The 26,377-nt window shown below is 52.0% G+C and overlaps 9 protein-coding genes across 9 annotated transcripts; 2 read left to right on the plus strand and 7 right to left on the minus strand.

The window, feature by feature from the left end:
• Nucleotides 1-217: 217 nt before the first annotated feature.
• On the minus strand, nucleotides 218-1,705 carry BO66DRAFT_414876 (FMN-linked oxidoreductase; the record flags this gene model as incomplete). Its single annotated transcript, XM_025649501.1, has 6 exons — nucleotides 218-343; nucleotides 398-878; nucleotides 941-970; nucleotides 1,031-1,149; nucleotides 1,216-1,328; nucleotides 1,393-1,705. 6 exons carry the CDS (start codon nucleotides 1,703-1,705, stop codon nucleotides 218-220), a joined length of 1,182 nt encoding a protein of 393 aa, XP_025499597.1.
• Nucleotides 1,706-2,553: 848 nt separating this feature from the next.
• BO66DRAFT_358361 (putative C6 transcription factor) lies at nucleotides 2,554-4,085 on the plus strand. The gene is made up of 3 exons (XM_025644929.1): nucleotides 2,554-2,698; nucleotides 2,769-3,658; nucleotides 3,728-4,085. Exons 1-3 carry the CDS (start codon nucleotides 2,626-2,628, stop codon nucleotides 3,968-3,970), a joined length of 1,206 nt encoding a protein of 401 aa, XP_025499598.1. The 5' UTR covers nucleotides 2,554-2,625; the 3' UTR covers nucleotides 3,971-4,085.
• Nucleotides 4,086-4,893: 808 nt separating this feature from the next.
• On the minus strand, nucleotides 4,894-7,547 carry BO66DRAFT_382845 (uncharacterized protein). Its single transcript, XM_025646029.1, has 2 exons — nucleotides 7,251-7,547; nucleotides 4,894-7,171 (listed from the first exon to the last, which is right to left on the minus strand). The coding sequence occupies exons 1-2, from the start codon at nucleotides 7,359-7,361 to the stop codon at nucleotides 5,144-5,146; spliced, it is 2,139 nt and encodes a 712-aa protein (XP_025499599.1). The 5' UTR covers nucleotides 7,362-7,547; the 3' UTR covers nucleotides 4,894-5,143.
• A 463-nt stretch (nucleotides 7,548-8,010) lies between these two features.
• Nucleotides 8,011-9,011, minus strand: BO66DRAFT_431779 (DODA-type extradiol aromatic ring-opening family dioxygenase; the record flags this gene model as incomplete). Its single annotated transcript, XM_025650607.1, has 3 exons — nucleotides 8,011-8,730; nucleotides 8,799-8,929; nucleotides 9,008-9,011. The coding sequence occupies 3 exons, from the start codon at nucleotides 9,009-9,011 to the stop codon at nucleotides 8,011-8,013; spliced, it is 855 nt and encodes a 284-aa protein (XP_025499600.1).
• Nucleotides 9,012-9,247: 236 nt separating this feature from the next.
• Nucleotides 9,248-11,834, minus strand: BO66DRAFT_474775 (MFS general substrate transporter). The gene is made up of 15 exons (XM_025653168.1): nucleotides 11,381-11,834; nucleotides 11,222-11,315; nucleotides 11,137-11,164; nucleotides 11,040-11,086; nucleotides 10,909-10,986; nucleotides 10,793-10,858; nucleotides 10,714-10,745; nucleotides 10,486-10,655; nucleotides 10,378-10,432; nucleotides 10,273-10,326; nucleotides 10,115-10,202; nucleotides 9,923-10,062; nucleotides 9,788-9,862; nucleotides 9,614-9,733; nucleotides 9,248-9,546 (listed from the first exon to the last, which is right to left on the minus strand). The coding sequence occupies exons 1-15, from the start codon at nucleotides 11,574-11,576 to the stop codon at nucleotides 9,365-9,367; spliced, it is 1,425 nt and encodes a 474-aa protein (XP_025499601.1). The 5' UTR covers nucleotides 11,577-11,834; the 3' UTR covers nucleotides 9,248-9,364.
• A 208-nt stretch (nucleotides 11,835-12,042) lies between these two features.
• Nucleotides 12,043-12,408, minus strand: BO66DRAFT_197132 (uncharacterized protein). Its single transcript, XM_025642499.1, has one exon. It carries the CDS (start codon nucleotides 12,319-12,321, stop codon nucleotides 12,085-12,087), a length of 237 nt encoding a protein of 78 aa, XP_025499602.1. The 5' UTR covers nucleotides 12,322-12,408; the 3' UTR covers nucleotides 12,043-12,084.
• On the minus strand, nucleotides 12,077-15,298 carry BO66DRAFT_358373 (PalH/RIM21 family protein). Its single transcript, XM_025644930.1, has 2 exons — nucleotides 14,837-15,298; nucleotides 12,077-14,711 (listed from the first exon to the last, which is right to left on the minus strand). Exons 1-2 carry the CDS (start codon nucleotides 14,943-14,945, stop codon nucleotides 12,496-12,498), a joined length of 2,325 nt encoding a protein of 774 aa, XP_025499603.1. The 5' UTR covers nucleotides 14,946-15,298; the 3' UTR covers nucleotides 12,077-12,495.
• A 449-nt stretch (nucleotides 15,299-15,747) lies between these two features.
• Nucleotides 15,748-17,437, minus strand: BO66DRAFT_197208 (DUF614 domain protein). Its single transcript, XM_025642500.1, has 2 exons — nucleotides 16,202-17,437; nucleotides 15,748-16,141 (listed from the first exon to the last, which is right to left on the minus strand). The coding sequence occupies exons 1-2, from the start codon at nucleotides 16,989-16,991 to the stop codon at nucleotides 15,906-15,908; spliced, it is 1,026 nt and encodes a 341-aa protein (XP_025499604.1). The 5' UTR covers nucleotides 16,992-17,437; the 3' UTR covers nucleotides 15,748-15,905.
• Nucleotides 17,438-21,798: 4,361 nt separating this feature from the next.
• BO66DRAFT_442747 (inositol polyphosphate kinase KCS1) lies at nucleotides 21,799-25,999 on the plus strand (the record flags this gene model as incomplete). The annotated part of the gene is made up of 2 exons (XM_025651454.1): nucleotides 21,799-23,993; nucleotides 24,061-25,999. The coding sequence occupies 2 exons, from the start codon at nucleotides 21,799-21,801 to the stop codon at nucleotides 25,997-25,999; spliced, it is 4,134 nt and encodes a 1,377-aa protein (XP_025499605.1).
• Between the last annotated feature and the right edge of the window lie 378 nt (nucleotides 26,000-26,377).

Consider the following 26,377-nt stretch of genomic DNA (forward strand, 5'->3'; position numbering starts at 1 on the left):
CGCTCGAAAACAAAGGCAAAAGACGGAGATTCGAATTCTGCGCAGAGCGGTTGATCAAGCCCGGCAGTCCTTGCTCACAGCTGATTTGTGTATAGGTAATCTCATTTATGGGTACTTGCAGAGTACGCTGTACAGGTATGTGATCTATCCTCAAATGGGTCTCTTCCTTGTACCCTCAGCAGCTTCCTCATATCCTTCTACCCGAATGCTTTGTGTACTACAGGGAAGCAGCAGGCCAGTCATTGTAGTTCTCGTCGGGTGCCCGATAGGGTCCGTAGTGCACAGTCTTGCCCCGATCATTCTGGGCGAAAGGAATGCCATTCTTGATGCGCGAGATTACATCCTGATGTCGTTAGCTGAGCATTCAGGAATGACCTCGAAAAATCAGCCTACTCACCGGGTTATAGATAAAGGGCCTCGCAAAGGTTATCAAGTCCAGCTTCCCTTCTTTGACCAGCCGGTCCGCCTCCTCAGGTGTATAATCATGGTTAGCCATGAGCAAGGACGGGCTGCCGGGATACTTGACCAGCGGGCCAAAGTCCAAGACAGGGTCGTACCCAGGGGGCAGAGGGAATTCCTCGGGTCGACCACTGCGTCCGAAGAAGTCCCCGGTGCCTGCATTGGGATCAATTCCGCGGCGGCCAAGGTTAACGATGCCCACCCGGCGGTCAACGAGCGCCTTGATCAAGAACGTGTAGGTCTGTTTCATCTCCTCAAAAGTGGTCGCGGAGTCATTGTAGAAGTCCGTGGGGTTGATCTTGACGCAGACTAGCTCGGGTCCCCCGAATACCTCGCTGATGGCATCGACTAATTCAAGGGTGAATCGGCAGCGGTTTTCTACTGAACCTCCATAGCTATCTGTTCGCTTGTTTGAACGACTTGTGTTTGGAACCGGGCTGGTTAGCTTAGTTGTTGAAGACTTCAGGGGAGGAATACTTACGTGTTGAGAAATTGATGGGGTAAATAACCGCTGGGTTTGCGATATGTATCAGTCCCAATCCTGTGACCAAGGGATATCGCATATACTTACCCTTGGGCCAGCAGCTCAACGCCGTCAAAGCCTGCGTGTTTAGCCAGCAGAACGGAGTGTCGATAGGTATCGATCACGTCACGGGGGTTCTTGATTTCCTCAACATTATCCGTATGCCCCTACATCAGGTTGTGGTCAGCGATATCCTCAATAAGGCACGGGTGTGGAGTGACGTGATCCCATACCGGCTGACCCGGAAGGTCACGATATTTCCCCCCTTCAGCTTTGATGCTGGATGGCGCCAGGACACGTCCACCCTTTTCTTTCATGATTGGCATTTGGTCATGCTGAATCCGACCTATCAGACCTGCATGAGTATCACATGGCGACATCACCCATCTTTGTTAAGCTCATTCACCCACCTGCGTGCCAGGCTTGGAAAAAGATCTTCCCACCGGCTTCATGGACGGCATCGGTCACTTTCCGCCATGCCTCGGCATGCTCCATCTCGATCATGACGGGCGACCATTGCCAGTCGCAGCCAGTCCAGTCTACAAAGGTGCCCTCGTTCACAATCAGGCCGACGCCGTCCCTGGCTCTGTCTGCGTAATGCTTGACTTGTGCTGCACCGGGCATGCGGTCGACGCAGCGATTCCGGGTCATGGAGCCCATGACCACACGGTTTCTCAGCGGAAGCTTTCCGCCGACAATGATGGGCTCTAAGAGGCTTGACATTGTGGAGTGCCGTTTGGATGTTTATGATTTGTATAATATCGAACTGGGTGGAAAATAGGAGTTTCAAGGTTGAGAGTAAAATTGAGCATTAGCGATGAAAGCGGACACGATTGCAGTCCTTATATACCTGTTCTCCGTGCATTTCCACTGCTTCTGGTAGCTTCTCGGTGAGGAGACTATGATTAGTAGTGAGTATGGATGAGCATCCACTTGATATCATGGGTGGTGGTTGCATGTAAAAAGTGACTCCATACATCGGGGTGGTTTCGGGGCCTCGGAAAACAGCCAATTGTGATACAGCAATCCCGATGTATGGAAAGGCTGTGGGGCCGCTGCCTCCGCTCAAATCCACCACTGGGAATCCTTCTACTCCGTACACCTACCTCACTGCATCCACCCCGTCACTCCGAAACAGCATGAAAGCCCCAAGAGCATGCCTGCAATGCCGATCCTCTAAACGAAAATGCACTCGCCTCGGTCCAGGTGAGCCCTGCAACGCATGTCAGCAGCGAAGAATCGAATGTAGTGCCGAGTTGCGAAGGCAAAACCCGGTGGGAGTGAACAGCGAGCCAAATCCCGAGCCGGTGGTGATTCTCAGCGAAGAACAGCAACCTCGCAATCAACCTGTCCGACATCATCAACCAATCTCGGACCCAATTCAAATTCCCTGGGAGACAACTGCAGAGCTGGTCGACCTGTATCTCGCCAAGGTCCACGATAGACCGCATAGCATCTTCCATCCGGCGACATTGCGGGCCCAGGTGCGCAATGGCACCGTGGGGAAAGCCTTACTGTACGCCGTCTGCGCCCTCGGGGTCAAGTTCTCCTCATACCCGGACCGACGCGACCTGGAAGTGCGGTTGACCGGGGAGGCCAAGCGGCTGCTCCAAGCCGACATTGAGAACGTCTGCCTCGAGAACATGCAGACCTGCATCCTGATTGCGACCCTGAGTGCAGGAAATTGTGAGCCATCTTCGGAGGCACTCTTCGTTCGTACGAGATGTCCTTACTGCTTTCAATCTTTTCTCTCTTTGAAGGGTTCAGCCGATTCACAAATCACTAGGAATCGCCACCTCAATGGCCGAGATCATGTCGCTCGACTCCTCCCCAGCGATGAACGGATCCCTCGTCACGCGCGAAACCGTCCGCAGAGTCTGGTGCTCGCTCTACGTGGCGGACCGCTGGTGTTCCTCGGGGCTCGGTCTCCCCCGTCACATGGACGAATACAGCAAGCCCTACGGGCTGCCTATAGACGAGATCACCTTCCAGTCTCTACCACCCGACACGAGCAATGATTCAGAAGCGCCGCCGCCGACAGTACACCTCGAACCTACCATATTGAAACTCGGCCTCTGGGCGCACATGGTATCGCTGGTGCGATTCTTCGGCCCGATCCAGGACCTTAACCGGCAGGCCGCTCGCGGCTACACCGACACCGTCGAACTGGACCAGGAGGTCCAGGACTTAGGGGAACAGCTCGAAGCGTGGAACAAGATGCTCCCCGCCGAGACGCAGATGACGGTGCCCAACCTACACAGTCACCAGCAGTCCGGACGGGGGGGACTCTTCATTGCTCTGCACCTGGCGTATCACCATTACTCCACCCTGCTGTACTTCCGTTTCCTCGAGGACGACCAAACCCATACCCAAAGCCACCACCGCACGCAAGCCCCTTCATCCAAGCCATCATCCCATAAGTCCCGCACCTACATCCGCCGCTGCAAGCACCACGCCTCCTCCTTCAGCAACCTCCTCCACCTCGCCCGACAAATCAAGGGCTGCGAAAACAACTACCCAACCATCGGCCACATGACTACCGTCTCCTCCTCCGTCCTCCTCCACACTCTCCTCCTGGGCGACCCGACAGAACTCGAGGGCGTGCGCGCCGCGCTGAATGCCAATTTTGAGGTGTTGATCGAGCAACAGCAGTTCTGGCCCAACACGAAAGCCATGGTAATCCCCCCCCCCCCCAAAAAAACCTCAAGCACACATTCAGATCATACTGACCCATCCACCAACCAGATCAACAGACTAATGACCTTCCAAAACATCTGCCTGCTCTCCACGGAATCTCACAAATTCGACGGCTGGATGGTCCGGTGCATCCTCGAGCACTCCCGCGCACTGGGCCAGCGCGAGCTGCCGTGCGTCCCGGCCAATGTGTTGCTAGATGTGGAGTCCGAGAGTATGGCGCTCAAGGCGAGAGAGTGGATGGAGCAGGGTAGGTATATGGATTTTGAGGCTTCCACAGTAACAAGCCGGTAGTGCGGTGCGTGCGGTAAGAGAAATTTGTCTTCCCTCCCCCTGTAAAAAAAGGACTTCATAGCCTCAATTTTCGTGTAAGAACTAGATGTGCTACTTCCGAAGCCCTAGATTATCCCTCGATGCTGTCCGGCATATACTTACCGGGATGACACCTAGCTTTGCTGCTACTGCTATAGACCAGTCAAAAGAAAGACTGTCGTATTTTGTGCTCAGAACGTCCAACATCACCAAAGCCACGCGGCAAAACAAAGGATTCAAGCTGTATACCTTCAACCTACCAAGTCACCGTATCGTCCGGTTTACCTCTCTACTTGGATATCCATGAATGATCAATTCTCTGCAAAGAAAAAAGCAACAAAATGTGTTCATAATAATAACCATCCAGCCAACACCACCCGCAATCCTGACAGACTACAGACCCCCATCTACCCGTTTCACACAAGTCGATCTCTTGTAGAAACGCTTCGCTGATTACATGTATACCGAGTGAGGAGGTATTTTCTAGAGGAGTAGCTTTGCAGAAGCCCGGAGAGCGATACAACAGCACCCATCATACGTCTTCGCTGGAGAGGGAGGACAAATCTGGATACCGGCGGGGGGTTTAGGGTTGGATGGAATCGGTGATGACTACTGGGTATGATTAGCGCCATTCAGGGGCACAGCGTTGCACGGATGGACAGGTAGGTAGGTTCGTTGAGGGTTTGTCTTCCTCCTCGGCGTCGTGGATAGTAAGTTAAGCTTGTGAGGTGATTAGTTCTTTTTGCGCTTTGTTCGCCGTCGAGGTACGACATCGGGTCCTTTTCTCCCATCATTCTGGAGGAGGCTATTACCTTAGTCTACGCTGTCTTGCTTCAGTGCCACATCAAAGTACCTTTTCAGTTCCTACGAGAAGATTGACACGTGGAATCAGCAGAGATGAGAGGGGAATGTTCTGTCTTGTCATCTATTATCGTGTCCATGCTCAATGCCCTTCGAACAATGCATTCGAGCAAGATCACACCGTATATCGCAGTATCCTGTCCAGTCCCACATGCATATCCACATCCACAAACAACCACCACAATATACATCTCAAACCCATGTAAGGCATAAACAAATCACAAAAAAAAACTCCAGGGTATATGTTCCTTTTTTGTAAAATCCAAACACTGACTCAAAAAAACCGTAACGACCTCATAACTCCTGTTTGTCCAACGCCCAGATCTCCCAGTGCTGCAGGACTTCCCACCCGACCCGACGGACTTGACGGCGCCATTCGCGACCGCGGGGATCCCGTATGACCTTGGGAAGACAAAGGCCGTCCTCGTCCTCGATTGGGGACTGAATTGTCTCCACGGTGCGGGCGGGTGGGGTCTCTTCGTCATCCGGACGGCTGCGTTTACCTAGGACGGAGGGTGGAGATTGCCGGTTGCTGCTGCTGGTGTAGTTGGTGTTGAAGGCGGGGATGATCGAGGCGTTGTACGTGTTGTGATGATGGTTGCCGTTGGGGAGGTCTTTCTCCGGTGCCGTAGCATGATTGAATTGCTGCTGCTGCTGCGAAGGACTCTTACCAGCCTCAGTGCTTGGGGCGCGGGTGGTACTCGGGGTTTGAGGCTCGACGGCGTGGCCATTCGACGGTTCCGTGGGAATGGTGTAGTGTTTACCTAAGAGGAAGGCTTTCCGGCCGAAGCCGAGGACTTTCAGACGGTGGAAAATCTGTTGATCGGCGAGGGCAGCGCTGAATTTCTCGATGAGAATCTCATCGTCGGCTTCGACGAGTTCTTGCAGAGTGCGTGCTGAGGCCAGGGGGTTGGCGGTGCGGGAGAAGAGTTTGGAGGTTTGGCCGGTCAGCAACTTGGACGAAGACTGGGTGGAACGGGCTTGATCCGATGCTGGGCCGGTGGGAACAAGGATGCGAAGTGCGGTCAATTGGCGGAGGAACGGTAATAGTAGACCCAAGGTGTCCATGGTCGAGAAGTCTGCGGCGAACCCCAATTGTTCGAGTTGCGGACTGGCGTGCACAAGGCGCGCTATCGTGTTGGCCGACAGTGGCCAGCGCGCGGGGAGCAGAAGGTGACGGAGAGTGGAGGCATGGTTCGAGATGATGTTATTCAGGTAGCAGTCGCGGATGGTTGCTTGCAGGCTAGGGGAGTTGACCGGGGTGTTTGCGGCAGACGAGTACGTCACCGAGCCGTTGGTGTCGGACTGCGGCGGGGTGAGTGCCGTGGCAGCGACGGGCTGTCGCGGGGAATTGATGTCGTGGCCCGGATTGGAGCTTGCGTTGACGAAATACATCTTCTCCAAACCGGTGAAATGGCCTATGAAGTCGGCATGTCGTCGCGACAACGCATCTTGTCGGATACATTTGATATGGATCTCAGTCTGGGGGACTGTCGGCCAGGTGCTGTCCACAAACGTGTTCATCGAGACATCCGAGCCTATGTCATTGAGAATCGTCACCTCCTCCATGGGTTGCTGGGCGAAGGCAAGCTGAAACTCCTCGGTATGCAGCGCATACAGATTCTGCAACCCAATTTTCCGGATGGACAAGGGTCGTTTCGCCGCGATACACTTGCGGAAGTAGTCGTGGAGCATGACGCTGGGCTCCTGCTCGATACGCATGCGCGGCGACCAGTGCAATTTCAGATCCCGCAGCTTCCTGCACCGGAACAGCAGCGTGGAGATGTCGTCCGGATAGCAGAGTGGATCGATGTCGGTGATCTTCAGGGACCGGAGTTGGGGGATGGCCGGGATGACGATGGTCGGCCGCGGATGGCGGCTCGACGGAAACCGCAGAGTCAAGGACGTCAGCTTGGGCAATTGCGCCAGCCCCAGATACACCGTCTCCATCATCTTGGTGTTGAGCTCCCAGCTGAAGCTCTCCAGGTCCGGCATCTTGTCCACCGCCGCCCGCACCGCGATATTCAGCATCATCGACGAGTCCGGCACCCGGCCCACCCGCGCATGCTCCTCCAGCTCCGACTCGCGCCAATTTCCCCGGAGCGTCAACGATCGCACCAGGTTGGCGTACGGGCGCGTGATGACGGCGTTGAGCCCCATGGAGAATGGGCTAGCGCTCCCCATGCCCTCCGGCTGGTCATCCCGGTAGCGGATTTTGTCATAGGAGGTCAAGGTGATGTTCTTGTAGAGTTGGGGCAGAGTCATGTAATTGAGGACGCGGCATGTTCGACAGAGACGAGCGAGATCACCGGGATCATCGAGCTATGAGATGTCTCGAAGGTTAGCATATTACATAGTACTATTTACCGGAGAATAAAGCAAGGGCTCGTGGGGGACGCACGGAGGTAATAATGAGAGCGATCAAATTCAGCGGCAGAACGAGTAACGGAGCACCTTTGGGCCGATCCGTGGTGACACTGGCTTCAAACATGTTCTGATTCACGGTCGCCATGATGCGACATCTGTAAGGGGGATGGGCGTGGCATGGACTGTAGTGAAAACAAGACAGGTGAAGAAGCTCAGGGCACAGGCAGACATTTGATTACGCACGGGGATTAAGTTAAGTTAGCAGGAAGAAAGAGGCGGCAGCGGCAGCGGCAGCGATTAAAGAAAGAAAGTGGATAAGATGGGAATTGAGTGAGTGAGTGACGAAGGGAAATGGAATTATGGAATCCCGGGGAAGCTTTTATGCTCGGCTGACTCAGACAGCCAGACCCCCTCATCCTCATTGCACTTTAGCTTACCTGCGTGGACTCTGCAACACCCTAGAAATTCAGAGATACATTCACATTGTTTATCGCTATCAGCATATGATCGCATCCCTATAAAGTATCATCTTATCACTGAATTGTGCCCCTCCCGTCAATTAGACTCAATATCTCTAGCAATATTCAGCTTCTGGCATGGCATGTCAGTTCCGATGCACGGAACTCTAATTATGCGCATAACTCAAGCAAGGGTCAAAAAAGGCACATGCTTGTAACGTTATTGAGTAGTAGTAGCCTTGTGCCTATAATAAGACTTTAATCTAAAAAAAAAACTCCAAGACAACTCCGAAGTCTCCCCGAGAAAAATGATCAATCCTCCAACCTGCCCAAAGGTCAGACCTTAATCGGCCACGCCCCCAAGGTAAACTGCGAATTACACATATTGGTCAACTCCCAGGTCTCGGCGCCCAGCACCGCGGGACTACCCTCATCCTCCCAGTCGCCCATCGCACCGGCCACGAACATGGCGGCCATGAAGTGGTCGTCGGTGGCATGCGCATCGCGGTACTCCGGGTGCTTCATGAGGCGGGTCATGGCGCGGCGCAGCTGCGGGCCGGAGGTCTTCATGAGGACGTCCTCGACGGCCTGGCGGAACTCCAGCGCCCAGGCTTCGGGCGGCGTCTCCATGGCGAAGTTGTCGCGGAAGCGCAGCATGGGCGCCCAGCGGTTGCGGTACAGGTTGTGCACCGCGCCGCCCGTGCCGATCAACAAGTAATTCTCGCGGCGGAGCGGGCGCAGCACCGCGCCGACCTTCAGGTGGAAGTGCGGGTCGTAGCGCGCGTTCAGCGAGACCACCGTCGTCGGCGGGCAGCCGCCGGGGAACATCCGGATCAGGATCAGGTAGACGTCGTGGATCCATTCGAAGGTCGCGTTGCCGCTGACGTTGAAGCCCTCGCGCGCCAGGAGCTCGATGCACCGCTGCGAGGTCGCCAGGTCCGGGTTGAGCGGGTAGTCGACGTATTTTGCCGGGTCGACGTAGGCCACCGGGCTTTTGCCGGGGTTCGGGTTCGTCGCGACTTGGATCTGGTCGTTGAAGCAGTCCCAGTGGGCTCCCTGAGGGGGTTGTCGTTGTTAGTTGGCGGGAAATTGGTGTGTCTCTTCGGTGATGGCTTGTTCCTTACCATGATCACAACGCCCTTGATCCCATGCGCAAGTGCTTCATCACCACACTTGCGCCAGTAATCGGCCGAGGTGCTCTCCTCGCCCAACATCATGGTAGAGCCATGTGAAAAGAAATGGACCGGTGTCAAACCTACGGTTGTTTAGTAAGTGTCGTCTAACATGCAATGGTAGCCGCCCATAGAATCAAAAAAGTATGCAGTCCACATACCCATCTTCTGTTCTTTGCAAGTAGACAGACTAGGCCCCGCTTGGTCGAGAGCGGAGTCAATCAAGAAATGAGGCTAACAATCCTAGTCGCAACATGGCTGGTCTGTCAAATGACTTATACTCGGGCGTTTACCCCGGAAGCTTGAGCGACTCGGATGAGGGAGTGGACCACAAACCGACCACTTCCCCACGTGGACCACACACCGCAGCCGATCCATACCTTGGGTACTTTATTGCGGAGAACTGGGGCAGCTGCGGACTCGGTCTTGTTTTTCAAGGGACTTCCAATTTCATTACATCTAAACACGCTCAATTTTCCGCTTTCAAACTGGTCCATGATTTCAACTTCAATTGTCATCTAAGCCATCTTCGTTGCAGTCGACTCCCTCACCACATAGCCATCCTGTCCCTCGCCACCGAGAGATCTCGATCCAGACCCTTTCTCCTCATCATCACCCCTTGACTGGGTGATTTCATCTTTACTATGCTCAATCGGAGTATGATCCTTGATGACCAGCCACGTGGGGACCACCGCAAGCCCTACGACACGCGTCATTAGTCAGCCGCCCATGGAAACGTAGCTACAAACAAGCGCGAGAAGTCATACCCAGAAGAATCGTGTTCACAGCGAGAGGAACTCTGCCTCCATACCAATCGCGGGTGTTGAGACCAAAAGACACGGCCTGAGCAAAGCTCTCCTGCCCGCGAAGGATACCCGAATAACGCGCTATGGTCGGATCAGTATAGGTAATACGATGCAGTCAGCACGTGGGGTACACACCTAGCTCAGAGATATTGTCGGTCATTGTAGCGACAAGGTAGTACATGAAGTTCTGCAGAGCTTGCTGGGAGAATTCTGGATCAAAGGACGATGTTAGTGGGACTAGATCGTACTTTAAGGGGAGCCTGGACGCACGCCAGAGAATCATCACGAAGAACCCCTTCACAAAGTCCTTGTTGGTCCAGTCCAGGACTGGAGGGTTGGCGGTGAATTGTTCTTGAACAACCCAGCCATAAGTCCAGGCTGCGATGTGGACGACGATGACGTAGTAGAAACTAGTTATCGGAAATTAGGGGCGGGTTTGACGATTGACAGCCGCGGGCATACCTGTATGTGATCCGGCTCTTGACAGGAAGACCCTTGTAATCGAGGAATCGACTGATGATCCCGGATGATAGCAGGTTTGCAAAGTTGCCTGATTAGCGTTAGCTTTTGATCGGGATTGCTGATGGATGAGAGATCAAGTTTCAGGTGGGGCAACGTACTAACGAAGCCCATCAGAGCTCGAGCTCGGACGTTGAAATAGTAGGTTTCGAAATCTGCAGACTCATATCAGCAAGTGAAGCAGAAGCGTAGACGACTTGACTTACTGCCAATATACTGGTTGAAGTAGGCAGCCCAAAACACGGGCAACAACAAGAGGACCTAGACGCATAACATGAGCATGAGCACTTTATTGGCATGAAACAGTCACTTACCTGCTTCTTACGGCAGAGCTTCCAGAGCTCGTGCATCTCAGCGCGCCATGAGCCCTGTGCGATAATCTTGACGGGACTCCCATCGCTACGTTGGACCTTTTCAGGCGGCGAAAGGAAGTATGCGACAGGAACGGCCAGGCATTGCAGCGCAACGAAAATCAGATATACCTCTAGACAATGTGTCAGTCGGCAGCCGCTATACAACAATCACAATTTGCTGCAACATACCAGGCTGAACCTTGCCTTTGCCCCCTGGAGAACTGTCTCGAGTCAGCAACGTTCTGTCTGACTCCTCGGGAACTCCTACTGATTGAGACCCAGGACGATAGCACCACCCAACAACGGTCCACCGGTCCGAAACCACAGCCAGATACTATCTTGGGTCAGTCATCCTCGTAGCAGCCGGTTGTGGCGGATACTTACTTCATATACTTGCCGCGTTTGCCGGGCTCAGGATAACCAAGTGCAACCGCACCCTCAGACGCCCAGAAAAGTCCCGCTCTGACACACATAAGTATGAGATCGATGATACACTTGGGAAGGTCTGCACTTACGATAATCCACATGCTACCGAACCGACAAGCACGAACCAGACATTGCCCTAATCCGGTCATTAGACACAATCACAGAAACTCGCAAAGGAGAACTCACATAGCGGTTGTTCGTATACAACGCCGCGCTGCATCCTGTCAGTCTACCAAATCATCCAAAAGAACCTCCGCTCCCCGGCACATACGAGTATATCGGGTACCCGACCGCTCCCAGCAGCAATGTCCAATTCAAGCCAATCCGGTTGGCGATCGGGGCGCCGAAAATGCACAGAAAACCCACTACCGACGGACGTCTATATGTCAGTGCCCCGGGTTCGAATGCACTTCGACACGAACTGACTCACTCAGAGCAAACACCAATGCATTGGCAGCGTTGATCAAGAACGGCGATTCCGCGCCGCCTGCACCCAAAGAGCTCATCGCATTCCACAACCCCGGGGCTAAGAAGCCCACTCCGCCGATCACAAAGGCATTGAACAATGTAGTGTGATACCATGTCCGTTTGCCCAGCTCGGGGGAGGCATTGCCGTGAAATGCCATCGCGAAAGGTCTAGAATCCGTTATGGTCAAACTCTCGACAAGTGATCCGCGAGCGCAATGTGCGTGTGTGCGAGCATATGATGGCGATCATGGCTATTTGTAGGGCGACTCGCAAGCCTGGGTTGAGATTTTCATCTCTGGTGGCACAACCCTGTAGCATTTCATTTCAAGCATCATTGACGTGCAAGATGGCGTGCTTGCAAATTTGCCGACTGCCCATCTCATGGCAAATCATCTAAAGCGATTAGTATAGTATAGTATGCTTGTTGAGGCCAATGGAGGTGGAAGTTGGCTCTTGGGTGAGTGGGACGCAGAGCGGGCTGGACCGCAATTGTCCTTACGTACTTGCTTCCGATCCTAAGCGAAAATTGAGTCACTGAATCAAAATCTTTATCGGAGGAATTATCAGTAGGGTTGAGACGTGCGAGGTTAAGCCGATGTGCATTCAACAAGTGCTGAAGAGGTGCTCGTTTCCAAGTGAATCCAAAATTTCCAAAAGAGACAAAATTCAAGGTAATGATATATACGTATATAAAAGTCTGTAGTACATGCATCCCAAGGGGTATCTTTTTTTTTGAAAAAAAAAATAACTGCGCCAGGAAATGTTCAATGTCGGCGAGGTGTGAGAAGGTGTGAGAAGGCCTAGGACACCAGCAATTCCTTTTTTGAGATGACTCCGACTGAAGCCCATTTTGAACAGTCGAAACGAGAACAGTGAGTGTGTAGCAGCCGAATAAGAAGCCATCGAGACTATAGCTCGAGCAATTCAATGGACGCAAAAAAAATGACCGTGATTTATAGAAAGATGGCGTTGAAATCCGATACTCCCCGCTAATTGAAGCATCCATGTAAGCATTAACCCGAGAATATTAAAATAAAAGCACGAGGGGTATGAATCCTAGTGTGGCACGATGTCCGATTATTGCTGGGATCGTGTATCACCATTTGGTGGAGTGCCATTCGATTGAGCATGAGGAGACTGTGGCGAGGGTGATGGCTCTGTTAGGTTTTCGTCTGCACCCGTTGGTTGGCGCCCATCAGTGTTGTCGTCCAGAGCCGGCTCCGAAGTAAAATAAGCAGCAGGAGTTGAAGCTTGATCTGGGCGATAATCATCAAAGCCCACTAGAGCCGCTGCCTCGGGATCATAGCGCAGTTCCTGATACATATTGCCATCGTCTACGCTCCAGGGCGCAGCGCTTCGAGTTTGCGGCTGGATGACTCTCAAAGGCAGGTCCGTACGACCTTCAGCACGCCCCGAGGGGGCCCGCTGACTGGAGTTTGTCGTTTCTAAGATACCACTATCATTGAAATGCTGCGGCGACCAGGTTTGCTGTCCTCGCCGTCTCGCAGGGATGACAGTGACTGGCAGTGGAGAACCTGAGCCTTGACGTCCAGAGCCGGGTCGCAATCGTTTCGGGATCGGGAAGAAAGCTCCAGCTCGATTGGGTCGAGAATTGTACTCATCGTCGCTGTCGTCCGAGGGAAGGTCCGGAGGGGGATTATCCTCTCCAGTAGGATGCGATCCAGGGGCTTCTTCTCCCGCTTGTGCTGAAGCAACCTCTTTTGGCAGAGATGCGCGTCTTCGTTTGAATGGATTCAATAAAGTTCGCCACCCCTTGTCCAACTGAACAATTTGAGGAGATTGTTCTCTGGTCTGCTGTTCCGACAATCTATCATGAATTAGACCAGCTTGTTGGCTCTCCATAGCTGTTGCCATCTCCTTGGCAGCCATTTCATCGTCCATCCCCTCTTCTTCCTCCTCCATATGTGGCATCGCAACTGGTGGCGTCGGACTGGATACGGGGTGGTAATGCACGTTGTACACGGTACTGGCGGCACTTGTAGTATCGGCCCGACTGACGGGGGTGAGGGCCGCAGGTGGAGGGGTTGGCCGCGAAACAATCCTCCGGCGCCTAGCGTCAGCGGATGCAAGATTTGTCTGGTTCTCCAAGCTAGACTGCCAATTGCGCCCACCTCTGGTTCGCAGAGGACGATGAGCCAGGCCCATCATACCTCCCCAGCCGGAGGACATGCCAGCACCACCGCCGCGATCATTATTGTTGGGGTTGTAACGAGGCCAATCGACCTCCTCGGAAGGAGTTACTTCGAGCATTTCGTCTCCATCAAATATCTCCCGTCCCAAGATGCCATCCTTCCGCTCATCTCTCTCCAGAGCTTCGATCCGTTCCACCCATTCCCAGACAACGACACTCGCTGCAGCTGATCCAACCCATCGAACATAGGTACCCCACCCAGCAACCTTTGGCTTCGCCATATCCAGAACAAAAAAGACGACCGGTATAAGGACGGCGCACAGAGACAAGAGAGCCACCAAGCAGATGTTCCTCATTTTCGGATGAAAGAAAGCGAATCGGTGTTTCGAGAGAGAATAGAAGATGACCCAGGCCGCGTAGAGTAAGTTCAGAGCAAGCTCGAAGAGGTAACTCAACGCCGGTATCGCGTCTTCGTATAATCGCGGACGCGTGGTATGAGATTTCACCAGGAATTTATCCAGGATGCTGAATGTGGTATCGAACACGATCAATGCGAATCCTGCCCACTTAATCATGACCTTCTCTTTGTGCCGGGGAAAGAGGCGAATTAGAGTCTGAACTTGAGCAAGCCAGAGAAACGTGCTCGAGATGACTCGAACAACTCGGATCTCCATCCCATCAATGACTTCGTCAGCTAACGCCTCAGCGTCAGAGTACCCATAATAATATTGTTGTTCGGCGACCCGGAATGAATCCACAGTAGCAATTGTGAGCGATACAGCTACCAGCAGCGCTGCGACTTTCTGTAGCCAAGGGCGACCACCCACGCCAACCACCGAAGAATTACCGCTGTATGAACCGGTGATCATGCCGCGCCTTCCCAATAAGTTCGCGCCACCACCAGGACCACCAACATAGAACGTGCGCGGCGTGATGAGAAGAATGATGACGAGCAAGTAGCTGACCACAGTCGTGCAGCCCATGGCGTACAGTTGGGGCGCTACCGAAGAGTAAAAGGGGTCGGTGGTGTCAAGCGCCGCGACCGCATGTTGCGTGGCAGTCGCTGTACTGGTACAGACCGGTTCGTAAATCGCATTTTCGGTCAAAGTAATCGCATAGGATCGATTTAAATAAACATGGCCTGGTTGAAGCGCCGAACCCGCGTCAGTTTCAATGTCACAGTACGGAGAAAGCGGGGGAGGCATGTGCCACCATCCGGGGTCGACGAGAGTTGCCTTCCCCAAAGGTTATTTGGCCTTGACATACCATCGCTTGGTAGTAGAAATGGAGTACAGCCTGATTCGTATGCCCTGGTTGTAGTTGTCGTTGGCTGAACCCAAATCTGGCGAGGGGCCAGGTGCCCGTCATTCTCCATAATCGAACAGGCTACCAGGACGTTTCACGTCGCGGTCAAAGCAGGCCACACACGCCACAGAATCATATGTAGGAAATGTCATCAATGCCAGTAAGAATCTGTCGTCGCACAGCAGGTTCAGACACCCATAATGGCGATAGGTCGGAAGCGCTCTATCGATTGCCGACGGTCGGGGAATGCGAGCAGAGCACGGAGCGGTCGTGTTCGTCTGTAGAGGACCTTGGACTTGAGGGATGCTTCGACTTGATGGTGGGTCTCCCAGCAGATATCGCACACAGTGTGAGGGCTCGGATAGCGACAGAGATTGATAAAAAAAATAAGCAACTGAGACAGATCTATGAACCAGACTTGGATTTGGTCGAAGGTGAAGTCCGACAGAAGAACCGCCACCGCGGTCCAGAATCCCCGGGCCGACCCCAGGGCTCACCGCCTAAAGGGGGGTCCCATCACCAAGAAAGACATGACGTCCTCGTTCTATTCTCCCTCCCTTTAATAAGCAACGTGTCGTGGGGTTTGGGAGTGAGCATAGCTTTCAAAGTTCGCTTGAACTTACGTCACTCAACAACTTGAATGCTTCGCGAGACAGGACGGTGTTATCTACTCTGATGATCGATATATATCATGCCCCAAGACGGAACTATTGAGGCTTGTATTTGTGACATGCGACAGGTCATAATGTACATGCAGAGTATAGTACCAAGCAGAGACCAGAATATACCGACTCAACCATAAGCTATGACAGAATTATTGGACACGTAGGTCTGCATGCATGCTTGTTTTCCAGGCGAGGACATTGTCATACTCAGATCAAGTTGACACTAGTTAGTCGAATACTTATCTAATGTCTTGTCTTCTCTTCCTTGCATCGCCAGGGAAAATAATAGAACTGCAGAACGAGGCAGATTCGAATATGTACATTGTCTCTCGTGAGAGTATTACGCTATATGTATGACTAGACCATCACCTGGGCGGTGGCCCGTACGACATTTGCACTGGAGCTAAGTATGGTGATACGAGAGCTGCTCCAGAAACTCTGGCGAGCCTTTCGCGCTCCTCCTCTCGTTTGATTATCTCAACTTCGTCTTGGATCAAAGTACAGCACGTACAGCAGGTTGCTCGAATGCAGTCGGATATGAAATCGCCTTCGATCTTGTAAGCTTTGCGCACTCGCCGGTGCTGGATTGTAGCTAGTAGCCCTAAGATGCTGGGTCAGCTCGTTGCACGGAAGAGTTGCAGCTGGGAATGATTTTACTCACATTGGCAGCCGCAAAATAGGGCCATTGCTGTACATGATCCATTGCAGACATTATATCCGAGCATGTTCGTAGGGTCGTCTCCCCGGGACATTGTCTGCAGTCGATGCTGGGTCTTCCCATAGGAAATACAAGGGCAAAACAGGCCCAGGAAGCATGAGCCAATGTTTGTACAGCCACATAAACTGGTCTTCCACGAGCCCCCTTTAATGGCTTGGTTAGGGTGTAAGATTTGTCCCGGCCGATGGTAAGCCATGATTTCATGCGCTGCTGGTGTAGCGGATGGGTTCGATGCAACTGGAGGAGGAAATTGAGGCAGTGAAGTGGAACTCAATGGGTTGGTATCAGGCGAAACTGCTGTGGAATGACTTTCCAGTACCTGTCCTGAGGCTTCCGGGTTGACTTTGACCGGGAGCGGTCCTGGACTTTGCGGAGGATGTGCATACGAGTAGTCAGGGACCACTGCTTCAGCCTCGGCTGGCTGAGGTATTTCATCGGCAAATGGAGCATAATTCGCAGGATGATGCTGAATATTAGGCCCGCCTGGATAAGCATAGAGGCCCACATCGTCACTCAAGTGCTGCGTTTTCTCGTTTAAGGGTAGTTGTGTCTGTTCTGGCACGCTCCTCGGCTCTGCTGGGAGGTTGCTCGGTGCGCTCGTTGGCAAGGCTGTCTGCCTAATTACTCCTCCGGGTGCATGCATCTCCGATGGTGTTGCAAGAAAGGAGTATCTCTGACTCCCACCGTTCAAATTGTCCAGATTGGAAGTATCCAGATGGAGTTGCCTGTTCATCTTGACGATTGTCTGGTTTTTCGTTCGCCAAGATGTCTCTCTGGACCCCTGATGGTATGCAATTCCTGTGATCTGTTTCCAGCTCTAGGTGAGCATGAGATGAATTCTCTCAAGGGGAAAGTAGCGAGGGCTCGGATTCCTTGCTCGCATGTAATTGTTCCGTGAAGTACTACATGTATCGAAGCGAGACAGGCGCTCCCCGGAAGTGATCCGCGGAAGGCATCTATTTCAGAAAAGACAAGATCTCAAGATGCAAGCAGAATTAAAGACGGCGCAAGAGCAATGTGGGAGGCAACTGCATTATGTGTAGCCTGCATTGGGAGAACGAATTCCCGGGGTGGAGTTTAGAGCGCGTGAGATGACAACCTCGTAGCGGGGAGACCAGGATCTAAATGGACAGAGCTTCAATTATCAGGTAGTCGTTGCGCCGAACAGTCCTTAGGCTGCACCATTCTGGGAACTTTCACACCAGAAACTGCTTCGGTTGGTTTGGTGATCATTCGGAAGTTCCCGTTGCGCCTTCAAGCACGTCTCATCACATCACGGTCGGCGCCGTCACATTAGGGATGGGAGCCGAAGCGCTCAAGTCCCAATGACATTGGAGGAAATCAGGAAATTGCACCGCAGAAATGTAGAATCTCACCACTAGCCACTGACACATCTCTTAGCGTGGCGGTAATATACCCTCCAGTGACATAAGGAATTGGTTGATTGGACTTAAAGCAGACAGGATTGACAGGCCGAGAAATTTGTGTTCTCGCTGTTGCTGGTCGATTGGAATCGGGAACCGCTCGGTGGGTGTGGCATGTCTATGGCTCCGTACCAGAGCATCGCCTTCGGAACACGGCTGTTGAGTTCAGACTGCGCGTCACTTGAACAATCGATTAACTCAGATGTTTCATATCCATGGATGTTGTAACTACTGTACTTCGTTCGGGTGTTCAGGCGATGCGGTCTGGGGAAAGATATCCGTTTCCCCGTCTGAAATAGCCGCTGAGTGCAGGCGCCATCCATCACATGACAGGAGGATGTGCCGTACCTACTTATTTGTTCTCACCCGACATCGTCCTAGTATAGAAGAATCGCAGGTGTTAATCATCCTCTACACCCGTACGCGCGCCATTATACCAAGTCAACTGAAGCGACGGTGTGTGGAACTAGTGGATTCAATCCACCCTCTCTTACATCGCCAATAAACTTGATACTGAAAGATCGATAGCTTTGGCCCCAATACCCACTGCATAGTACACATTGCGCTATGGTTCGTTTGTGTTCTTACTATAGCTGATCAAAGAGAGCCGAGTGTTGATTTGTTGAGGACTATATTCGATGTTCAGGGCAAATCATGTCTCACAATGGAGACAGGACATGCAGTTGACTGGAGACTCGATATGTGTAGGGCAAGCTCCTTTAAATTGGGCTACTTTCGAAAGTGAAAAGGCCGGGTAACAGCCTCAGGTCAGTGGAATAGAGCTGTGAAGCTACCCTCAGACGCATAGAGTATAATGAGCTGAGGGGTGTTATTAGTTTCGATTGTAGGAGAGCAGAAGTCCTGCAAGTGCTCCGTCCTACCGCCAAGAACGAAACTCCAGGGGCTTTCACTGAGAACTCGAAAATTGGATCGACCAAGCGAAGCACATCAAGCCCACCTCCCAGTTCGAGTTACCCTGCGTATTAATCCCTTCCTGATAAGGCAAACCTAATGGCACCAGCAGGATGAGTGAATCCAGTCATGCAAGGCGTCGGTGGCCACCCTTTGTTGAGGAATTTGTTGATGAATTCATCCCGAGTGATAGCGCACCCAGAGATTCCAGAGACAAGCAGCAGCGATGCAGACCAGAGATAAGAGCTCCAGCAATTGGATGAGATTCAAGGTCCGCCCGGCATGCAGCCAACTTACTGTATCCCATAGAATGACACGCACAAGGACTGATAAGGTCATTTTAGTCCTAGATGACATGCGAGCTCATAGCACAACTGCCACCTCTCTCACTCACAGCATGCATATTGCGTGCGATAGCACCTATCGAATGGCCGAGAAAGTGATGAGACGTCAACACTTCTAGTCGTTCTGGCCCAAGTCGTGTAGGGTCAGCATCTTGAATCCTGAGGAAAAGCGCATATGACGGCATGTGGAGATTTCACATTTCGCAAGCTGGGAATAGTGAATGAAAACATGACAATGATTCGAGCCTGGAGTGGAGAGAAGGTCGAGATTGCAATTTAAAACTTCGACTAGGTTCAATGGAAACCGAAACTTGAGGGTGGTGGATCTGGGGTCTTCGGTTGAATCCAGGATAAGGCACCACAGTCCGGCATTATTCTCAATGCCTGAGGTACTTCATACGGCAGAGGCCATTGACCCCGTTGACCAGCCGGACGATCACGTTTTTTATTGATTGGTAGATCAAACGGGAGGGTCTGGGATCCAACTTGGAACCTTGAATGCGGAACCTTGAACGGGTCATGCGGTGGGGGTGGGGAAGTACTGCACAAAATACGGAGTACTCCGTACATTGCACAGTGCTCAGTACAAATTCCTCTTACTGAGATATACTGAACTCATACTCCGTAGTAACTATCGTCTGCCTGGCGACAGCTTATGCACCCATACTAGCCAATTTCTCCTTTCTTCCGACCTTATCTGATGGCTATCACAACCCATGCAGGCATGTGGAGTATGTACTATGTACAACAATGGATATGGAGCAGAATTCCTTATCTATCACTTGATTCATTTCTTCTCTATGATTTGGTTATACAAGGTATCTATCGCTTATCGGACGGTCTAGCATCCCATCTAGCGGATTCCCCAAATCGCAACCCCACCGGGATCCGAGAACTCGGTACAGTACATATGCAAGGTGATTCGAAAAAAAAAGCCTCCAAAAGAATGAGGTTGTACAAGACGGTTGCACATACGAAAATCTATTCGCAAGCATTGCGAGGATGCAGTATGATGCCCGAGAAGACAGGTCACATATTCAGGGAAGCGACTCTTCACCAGTGATTGACCCACTCATAGTATGTATTGCTGACAACAATTCCCTCAGCCCAGAGAATGGCCGATCGAGTACTTTTATCGTCATAGCTGCATTCCGAGTGTCCCGACAGCCCTTGCCGTAGGCTGATTGAATAGAAGACAAGACTCATGAAAGCTGGCTTTAAGTTCTTATCGACCATCAATCATATGCCAGAGAGCGTACACGGGACCTCAGCATGAAAGTGTCTGGTAAGTCACTCAGGAATGATCAGACGAGGACATGCTGTTGAGCTTCCTACGACAAAAGGCTCTATCTAGGGAGGACTGCTGCATACTATAGCCTGTAGGGAGGTACTAAGAATAGGGAGTAGGGGGGAGAGACCGTACTGCGGAGGGAATTTGCCTTCTCCGTAAGGTTTCAGTACCTACATCCATTTCACAATCACCTGCTGGATTGGAAGATTCTTATTAGCTAAATCATTTCCTATTTCTCCTTGGGGCTTCTGGATCCAGGGATACACAGAGTGATATAATTGGGAACCCAAGCGCATCCTGGCAGGTGATTATTGATTTCCTCATCTGCTCAATCCTCCCTAGCTATCTACTGTAGTGACAAATAGTTAGTTGAATAGTAAGGTATTGGTTTGTGACTGGTGCAAAGGCAGGAGGATGTTTCAAAAACATTTAAAAGTGGTGGCTGTAGAAGAAGAAATAAGAGCAAGCATCCTCAAGGAACAACCTTCATTTAGCGTTGTTTCTTCTTACTCCGTACTCCGGACACCATTTGGTCTTGTTTCAACTCACAAGGTTTCTGAATTGAATTCCCATTTTTGCTCTGGACTCCTTTTCCATTTCCACCATTGTTGCTTATCATTTTCCTGAGGGAACAGTGACCAGTCATAACTTGAAAAGACATTTAGCTGAGGATCCACAAAGGCGGTGACGAAGATCCGCGTCATTTGTCGTTTTGTTGGTTCAGCCAAACGCTTCTCTTCCTTTGGTTCCCTTTCCTTTCCTTCTTCACTACTACTGCCTACTAACCTTGAATTTACCAACTACCTACTCACTCCACTGCATACAGTACTTACTACTCCGGATTAACTGCTACTACTACTACCCACCTAACCTTGAATTGGACCTTTCCCTGCTTTACTATTCTGAGACGGAGTATCTTTCTTCAATCTATCTTGCTGCCTGAACCTACTTGACTGGCTTTCTGTCTACTGCTGCAACTACCTCTGTACTCCTGCGGCTTACTGCTTGCTTCCTTCTCCTCACTTTTCCTGCTTCTTCTCCTCCGGCTACTGCGCCTTACTGCCCTAGAAGATTACCGACTTCTTAGGTACTTCCTCCTCTTCCCCAACTAGCTAGTCTAGAATAGTTCGCCTCCGTCATTCCGACTCTCTCTCTCTCCCTCTCTCTTTTCCTTCCCACCCCCTCGACCTTATTACCCAGTACTACTTCTTTTCCAAGCCACGATAACGCCTCATTCGTGCCTGTCAGTGAGTTTCCCGGACCCTGACCAAAAAGAACAAAAAAAAAAAGAAAAGAAAAGAAAAGAAAAGGAAAAAAAAACAGATCATCCCCACTCAAAGTCTTTCTTTCCAGCCTGTAAGGTGTCTATGCCCCAGAACGTGGCTAATGTTTCTTGATCTTCTCGATCGTCTCCAGTTGCTAAACCCCCAGTGACGCCAGCTCCCTTTCTCCCGCCTCCCCCCGAGTGAAACACCCAACCATATTCTTCCAACCCCAACAGCGTTTCTTCTCCTTCTCGGCTCCTTTCCCACCCTGTCCTCATCGTGCATCCCGACCAATGTCCCCCCCATGTCAAGACCTCCATCCGCGACAGACAATACCTGGTCAGGACCCCTGGTGACACCTGATGCATCTGCCCAATATGATTGCTCTGAAGGGCCCGACCTCCCGCGCGACCAGCAGCGGCGCCACAACGATACTCGGAGCCAGCTCATACATCGAGATGCCCAGCAAGCTCCTTCTCCATCCCGCGCAGAATCTCCCACGGCTCATCAATGGGCTAAGCCCGCCTCTACCTTTCCTCTAAAACGGCCCACTGCAGCCCCCGTGGAAAGGCTGTCCCGTCCCGACCGCTCTCATAGCCCACAGTTGTCTGAGAGAGATAGCATCTTCGCAACTCATTATCTGCCTTCCGAGACCGACCCTAGCACCACCCCGCGATTATCGCCCTCAGAAGATACAAATCATGAACCACCTGCAAGTCTGACTCCTCTGCTTGAGGATGTGTCTGCTTTTGCTTCTTCGGATTCTCCTCACAAGGTCATACCCCGCTCTAATCGCGTCGGCACCTCCCACATGGAAGTTGACGTCCGCAGGAAGCATCCGCTAGACACTCCTTCTTTGCTTCCGCCGGGGGTCCCGCATTCTACCCCTCTGCTCCCGGTAGACTCGGACGCCATTGTGGACGAGCAATCGGGGTTGGCACATCGGAGTGCCCCATTCTCTGCATGGGAGAGCTTGCAACCCCTTAGAAAAGTTTCTTCTGACGGTGCTGCTAACAAGCCGGCTGCGTTGGCGGATCATCTAGCCCATCGCAGTCTTTTGTCAGCGTCCCTTCATGATGCGCCATTGCCGCCATTGCCGCCCTTACACTCCTCTGTCTCTTCGCCTGGCGTGCACTCTCCTGTGACCAGTGTCGACACAGCCCACCATGCCTGGTCGATGTCGCAACCACATGAGGGTACACGTGAGAACAGACTGGAACGAAGTTCGAGTCGCAGCCGGCGTGGCAGAGTTGAGCAATCAATCGAAGCCAACCTGGCAAATGCGGAACCCGCCTCCCACGTGCGCAGCCGTAAGTCGAGTCACTACTTAGGCTTGTTCAAGGAGAACACTACCTCTCCTGATCGTAAAAGAAGAGAGGAACGCGCCGGCAGACACGATGATTCCACAGAGCCGAATGATCCACACCATCGGGTCACTCATTCGGAGCCTCGCTTTGCCCTGGAGCATTGTGACTCCCCACTGGAGGCTTCATTCCCGTCTGACGAAGGGGAACTCAGAAACACCAAGAGTTTGTCGCAGCTATCGCTCGCTGATGCTCCACTGATCTTGCCAAGTATAGAAAGTGATATAAGTCAGATGAGGCACGGGGACAACGTCAAGAAATCAAAGCCTCGGGCTCTACCCCGAAGCCTTCTAGAGGAGATCCGCAACTTTCACCTCACACCCGGCGGAGCCCGTGGCACTTCCTTTTCACGGAGTATCCCTACCCAATTCGCTGAGAGGGGGCGAGACTATTTCTCCAAAGACCATGCAAGCCAAGGCATTCTGGGTTCTCACCTGTCTGGATCTGACTCAGACCGGGAACAGCGTCGTCCTTTGGAAGAGGAAGAAGATGAACAAATATCCTCTGCCGTCTATTTCCCTCATGAGCGTGTCACAATAGCAGAAGAGGTCGATTCCATCCCGCCGTATGCGGACACTGAACATGGTGGGGCTCCAATCGATATCTCGACTGCGCAGAATGGCCACGTTCGGATGCCAAAGAGACATGTTTCTGATGACCTGGAAGGTAATCATGTGGACATATCTCTTCGCTCTAAAAATGATAGTAGAATCCTCCACGGCGACCTACAGGGCATGCAGAGTGCTCCAATAGAAGAACTTAATGAAGAGCCTCATGCTTCCATTCCCGAGCGCACCACTGATTATTATTCGACATGCGAATCTGAATTTGCATCCGCTGACGATAGTGGGATGTCTGTTCGGGACGAGGAATCGAGCTTGACAGACGAAGCTGATGTCACGCCCACTGCCACCCCAACCCAGGGCCCGAGGTTTCCTCGTGCGCGGCGCAAGCATAGTAACGCCGCACCTCTCGGCGCAGTGGAGCTCAAACCCTATCGTCATCAAGTGGGTGGCCATACGACCGTATTTCGGTTTTCCAGACGGGCTGTATGCAAACAGCTGAACAACAGGGAGAATGAATTCTACGAGCGCATTGAGCGCCGACACCCCGAAATGCTGATGTTTCTGCCAAGGTGCGTATAAAATGTCATCTGTTCAATTCCACAAATCATTACGACCTTCTACTTACATTGTCGCTAGATACATTGGCGTTCTCAATGTCACTTTCTCAAAGACACCAAAGCGACCCAAGGATCCGACTAAAACCAACGGAGAACACAGAGACACCAATCATACTGCGAGTAATTCTAACCCTGCTGACAACAAAGACTCAACGGCTGCAAATAGCTCATGCCCCTCTAAGGACACCAATCAGCCACGTATCTTCAGTCAAAAGCAGGTCACTGGCATCATACCGCAAGTGATACTAGAAAACAACAGACATATTATTCCAGCAGATCTATTCTCTCATTGTCAGCGTCCAAGGACTGCCGATGGGTCGATGATGCAGCGACGCTTCTCGACCGGAATTGAATCCATGTCAAGCCGACAAAACGGACATGAATGCTTGGCTGATGGTCCACTATCTCCCCAGGTGCTTAAAAAGAAGCAGTGGGGCGCGACAACTGTCAACAGACAGTTGCAAGAGCAAGTACTCCGTGAAGTCTTCAGTCCACCTGCTGTGCACCATCACCGACGCCACGCACGTGGTCATCTGAACCTGCCAAGGACATCATCAGACGGCATTCGCCGTAGAGTTAATCTCTCTGAAGACCGAACTTTAAGTCGTCGTACTGCTTCTGTTGAAGACGCGCCGACGCTCGCTGCTGGCATCGACATTGCAAAGCAGACAAATGACGGGCCGGGGCTGTCTTCATCGGCATCTACGGCCTTGGATGCAGGCCACAGTCGACTTGAGAAGGTCCGAACTGAAGAGTCCCCCCCCCGTGCTAGTTCACTTTCGCGAAATCGGCCCATGAGACGCCGCCGTTCAGGGAGCGGATTGCAGAGACGGGGTAGCTTAGGCTCTGGAGAAGGTGGAGGCGAGCTGCTGTTTTATGACGACGATGGGTACGGAGGTGACAAGGAAGACGGTGTCTTCCCAATGGAGGGCGATGTATCCGTCAAATCGCCATCAGGACGCCGAATGACTGACCAATTCGGACCGCCTCTACCCAACCCCAAGACTGCTGTTGCCGCCAAGCCTGCCAACCAGACCTTGATTGAACCTTCGGAAGAGGGCCCTAGGCATGACGATCACGTACTGCTCCCCTCCAATCCCAAAGAAGCGCAGACACGGAAGGATGACAGGGTTCAATTTTTCCTGTTGCTGGAGGATTTGACAGCCGGCATGAACAAGCCTTGCGTCCTCGATCTAAAGATGGGAACGCGTCAGTACGGCATTGAAGCTGATGAGAAAAAGCGCAAATCTCAACGACGCAAGTGCCAGTCAACAACTTCCCAGCAGCTAGGCGTCCGTTTGTGTGGTATGCAAACGTGGAATGTGAAGAGACAAGAGTACTCATTCGAGGACAAATACTTTGGTCGCGATCTTAAGGCTGGGCGTGAATTCCAGGATGCTCTTACCCGATTTCTTTACGATGGTGCTAGTCAGCGAAGCGTGACAAAGAAGATTCCTGTCATCCTTGAGAAACTGGCACGATTGGAGAATATGATCAGAAGGCTCAAGCGCTATCGCCTGTATGCCAGCAGCCTTCTGATCCTCTACGATGGTGACCCAAACCCGACAGATGGAGCTACCCAAGTCAATGGTCGGTCAGGGTCCGGCACCATGCGAGATAACTTGCAACGTCGGAGCTCTGATGATGGCTATCTAGATGTGCAGCTGAAAATCGTGGACTTCGCAAACTGTGTCACAGGCGAGGACGAGATTTCTCCCGACGCTCCTTGTCCGCCCCAGCATCCCGACGATATTGATCGTGGTTACTTACGCGGTCTTCGGACTCTACGAATGTACTTTCAACGGATCTTGAAAGAAGTCAGTCACGATGACTACATAGAAAGAGGTGAGGGTGAGGCTATTGCTCTCGGATCTCGACACTCGGACCAAGACGAATCATCGGAGCGGTTTTGGGACGAAAACGTCATGGAGAGTGATCCCGGCGAGGTCAGCTTTTAGTGGTTGATCCTCGTGTTTGGAATGATTCCCGCGAGCGACAACCCTTTCCTTTGATCATCTGCCTAGCAGCCGCCTCGACTCAACGTCCCACCATTCCCACACCTTACTCGATGTTCTACCCGAGCAAGCAATGCGGGGATTGGTTTCGTGACAGCGGACTTGCTGTCAGTAATTGACGGCTATGACCTGTCATCCTGTGGCAAGCGAAACGATATTGACGAATTATAACGGCACTATGCTACCTAATCCAAATCTTCGTCTATTCATGCCTGGAGCATGGTAGGGGAAGGTTACTGTATTGCAGCCATATTCACATGGCATGTATGAAATTGCTTTTCAGACCCGTTACCTTGTCTGTGTTTTCTGATGGTCATTTCC

Source organism: Aspergillus aculeatinus (assembly GCF_003184765.1).
Source record: "Aspergillus aculeatinus CBS 121060 unplaced genomic scaffold BO66scaffold_58, whole genome shotgun sequence".
In the NCBI taxonomy this organism is placed as follows: domain Eukaryota; kingdom Fungi; phylum Ascomycota; class Eurotiomycetes; order Eurotiales; family Aspergillaceae; genus Aspergillus; species Aspergillus aculeatinus.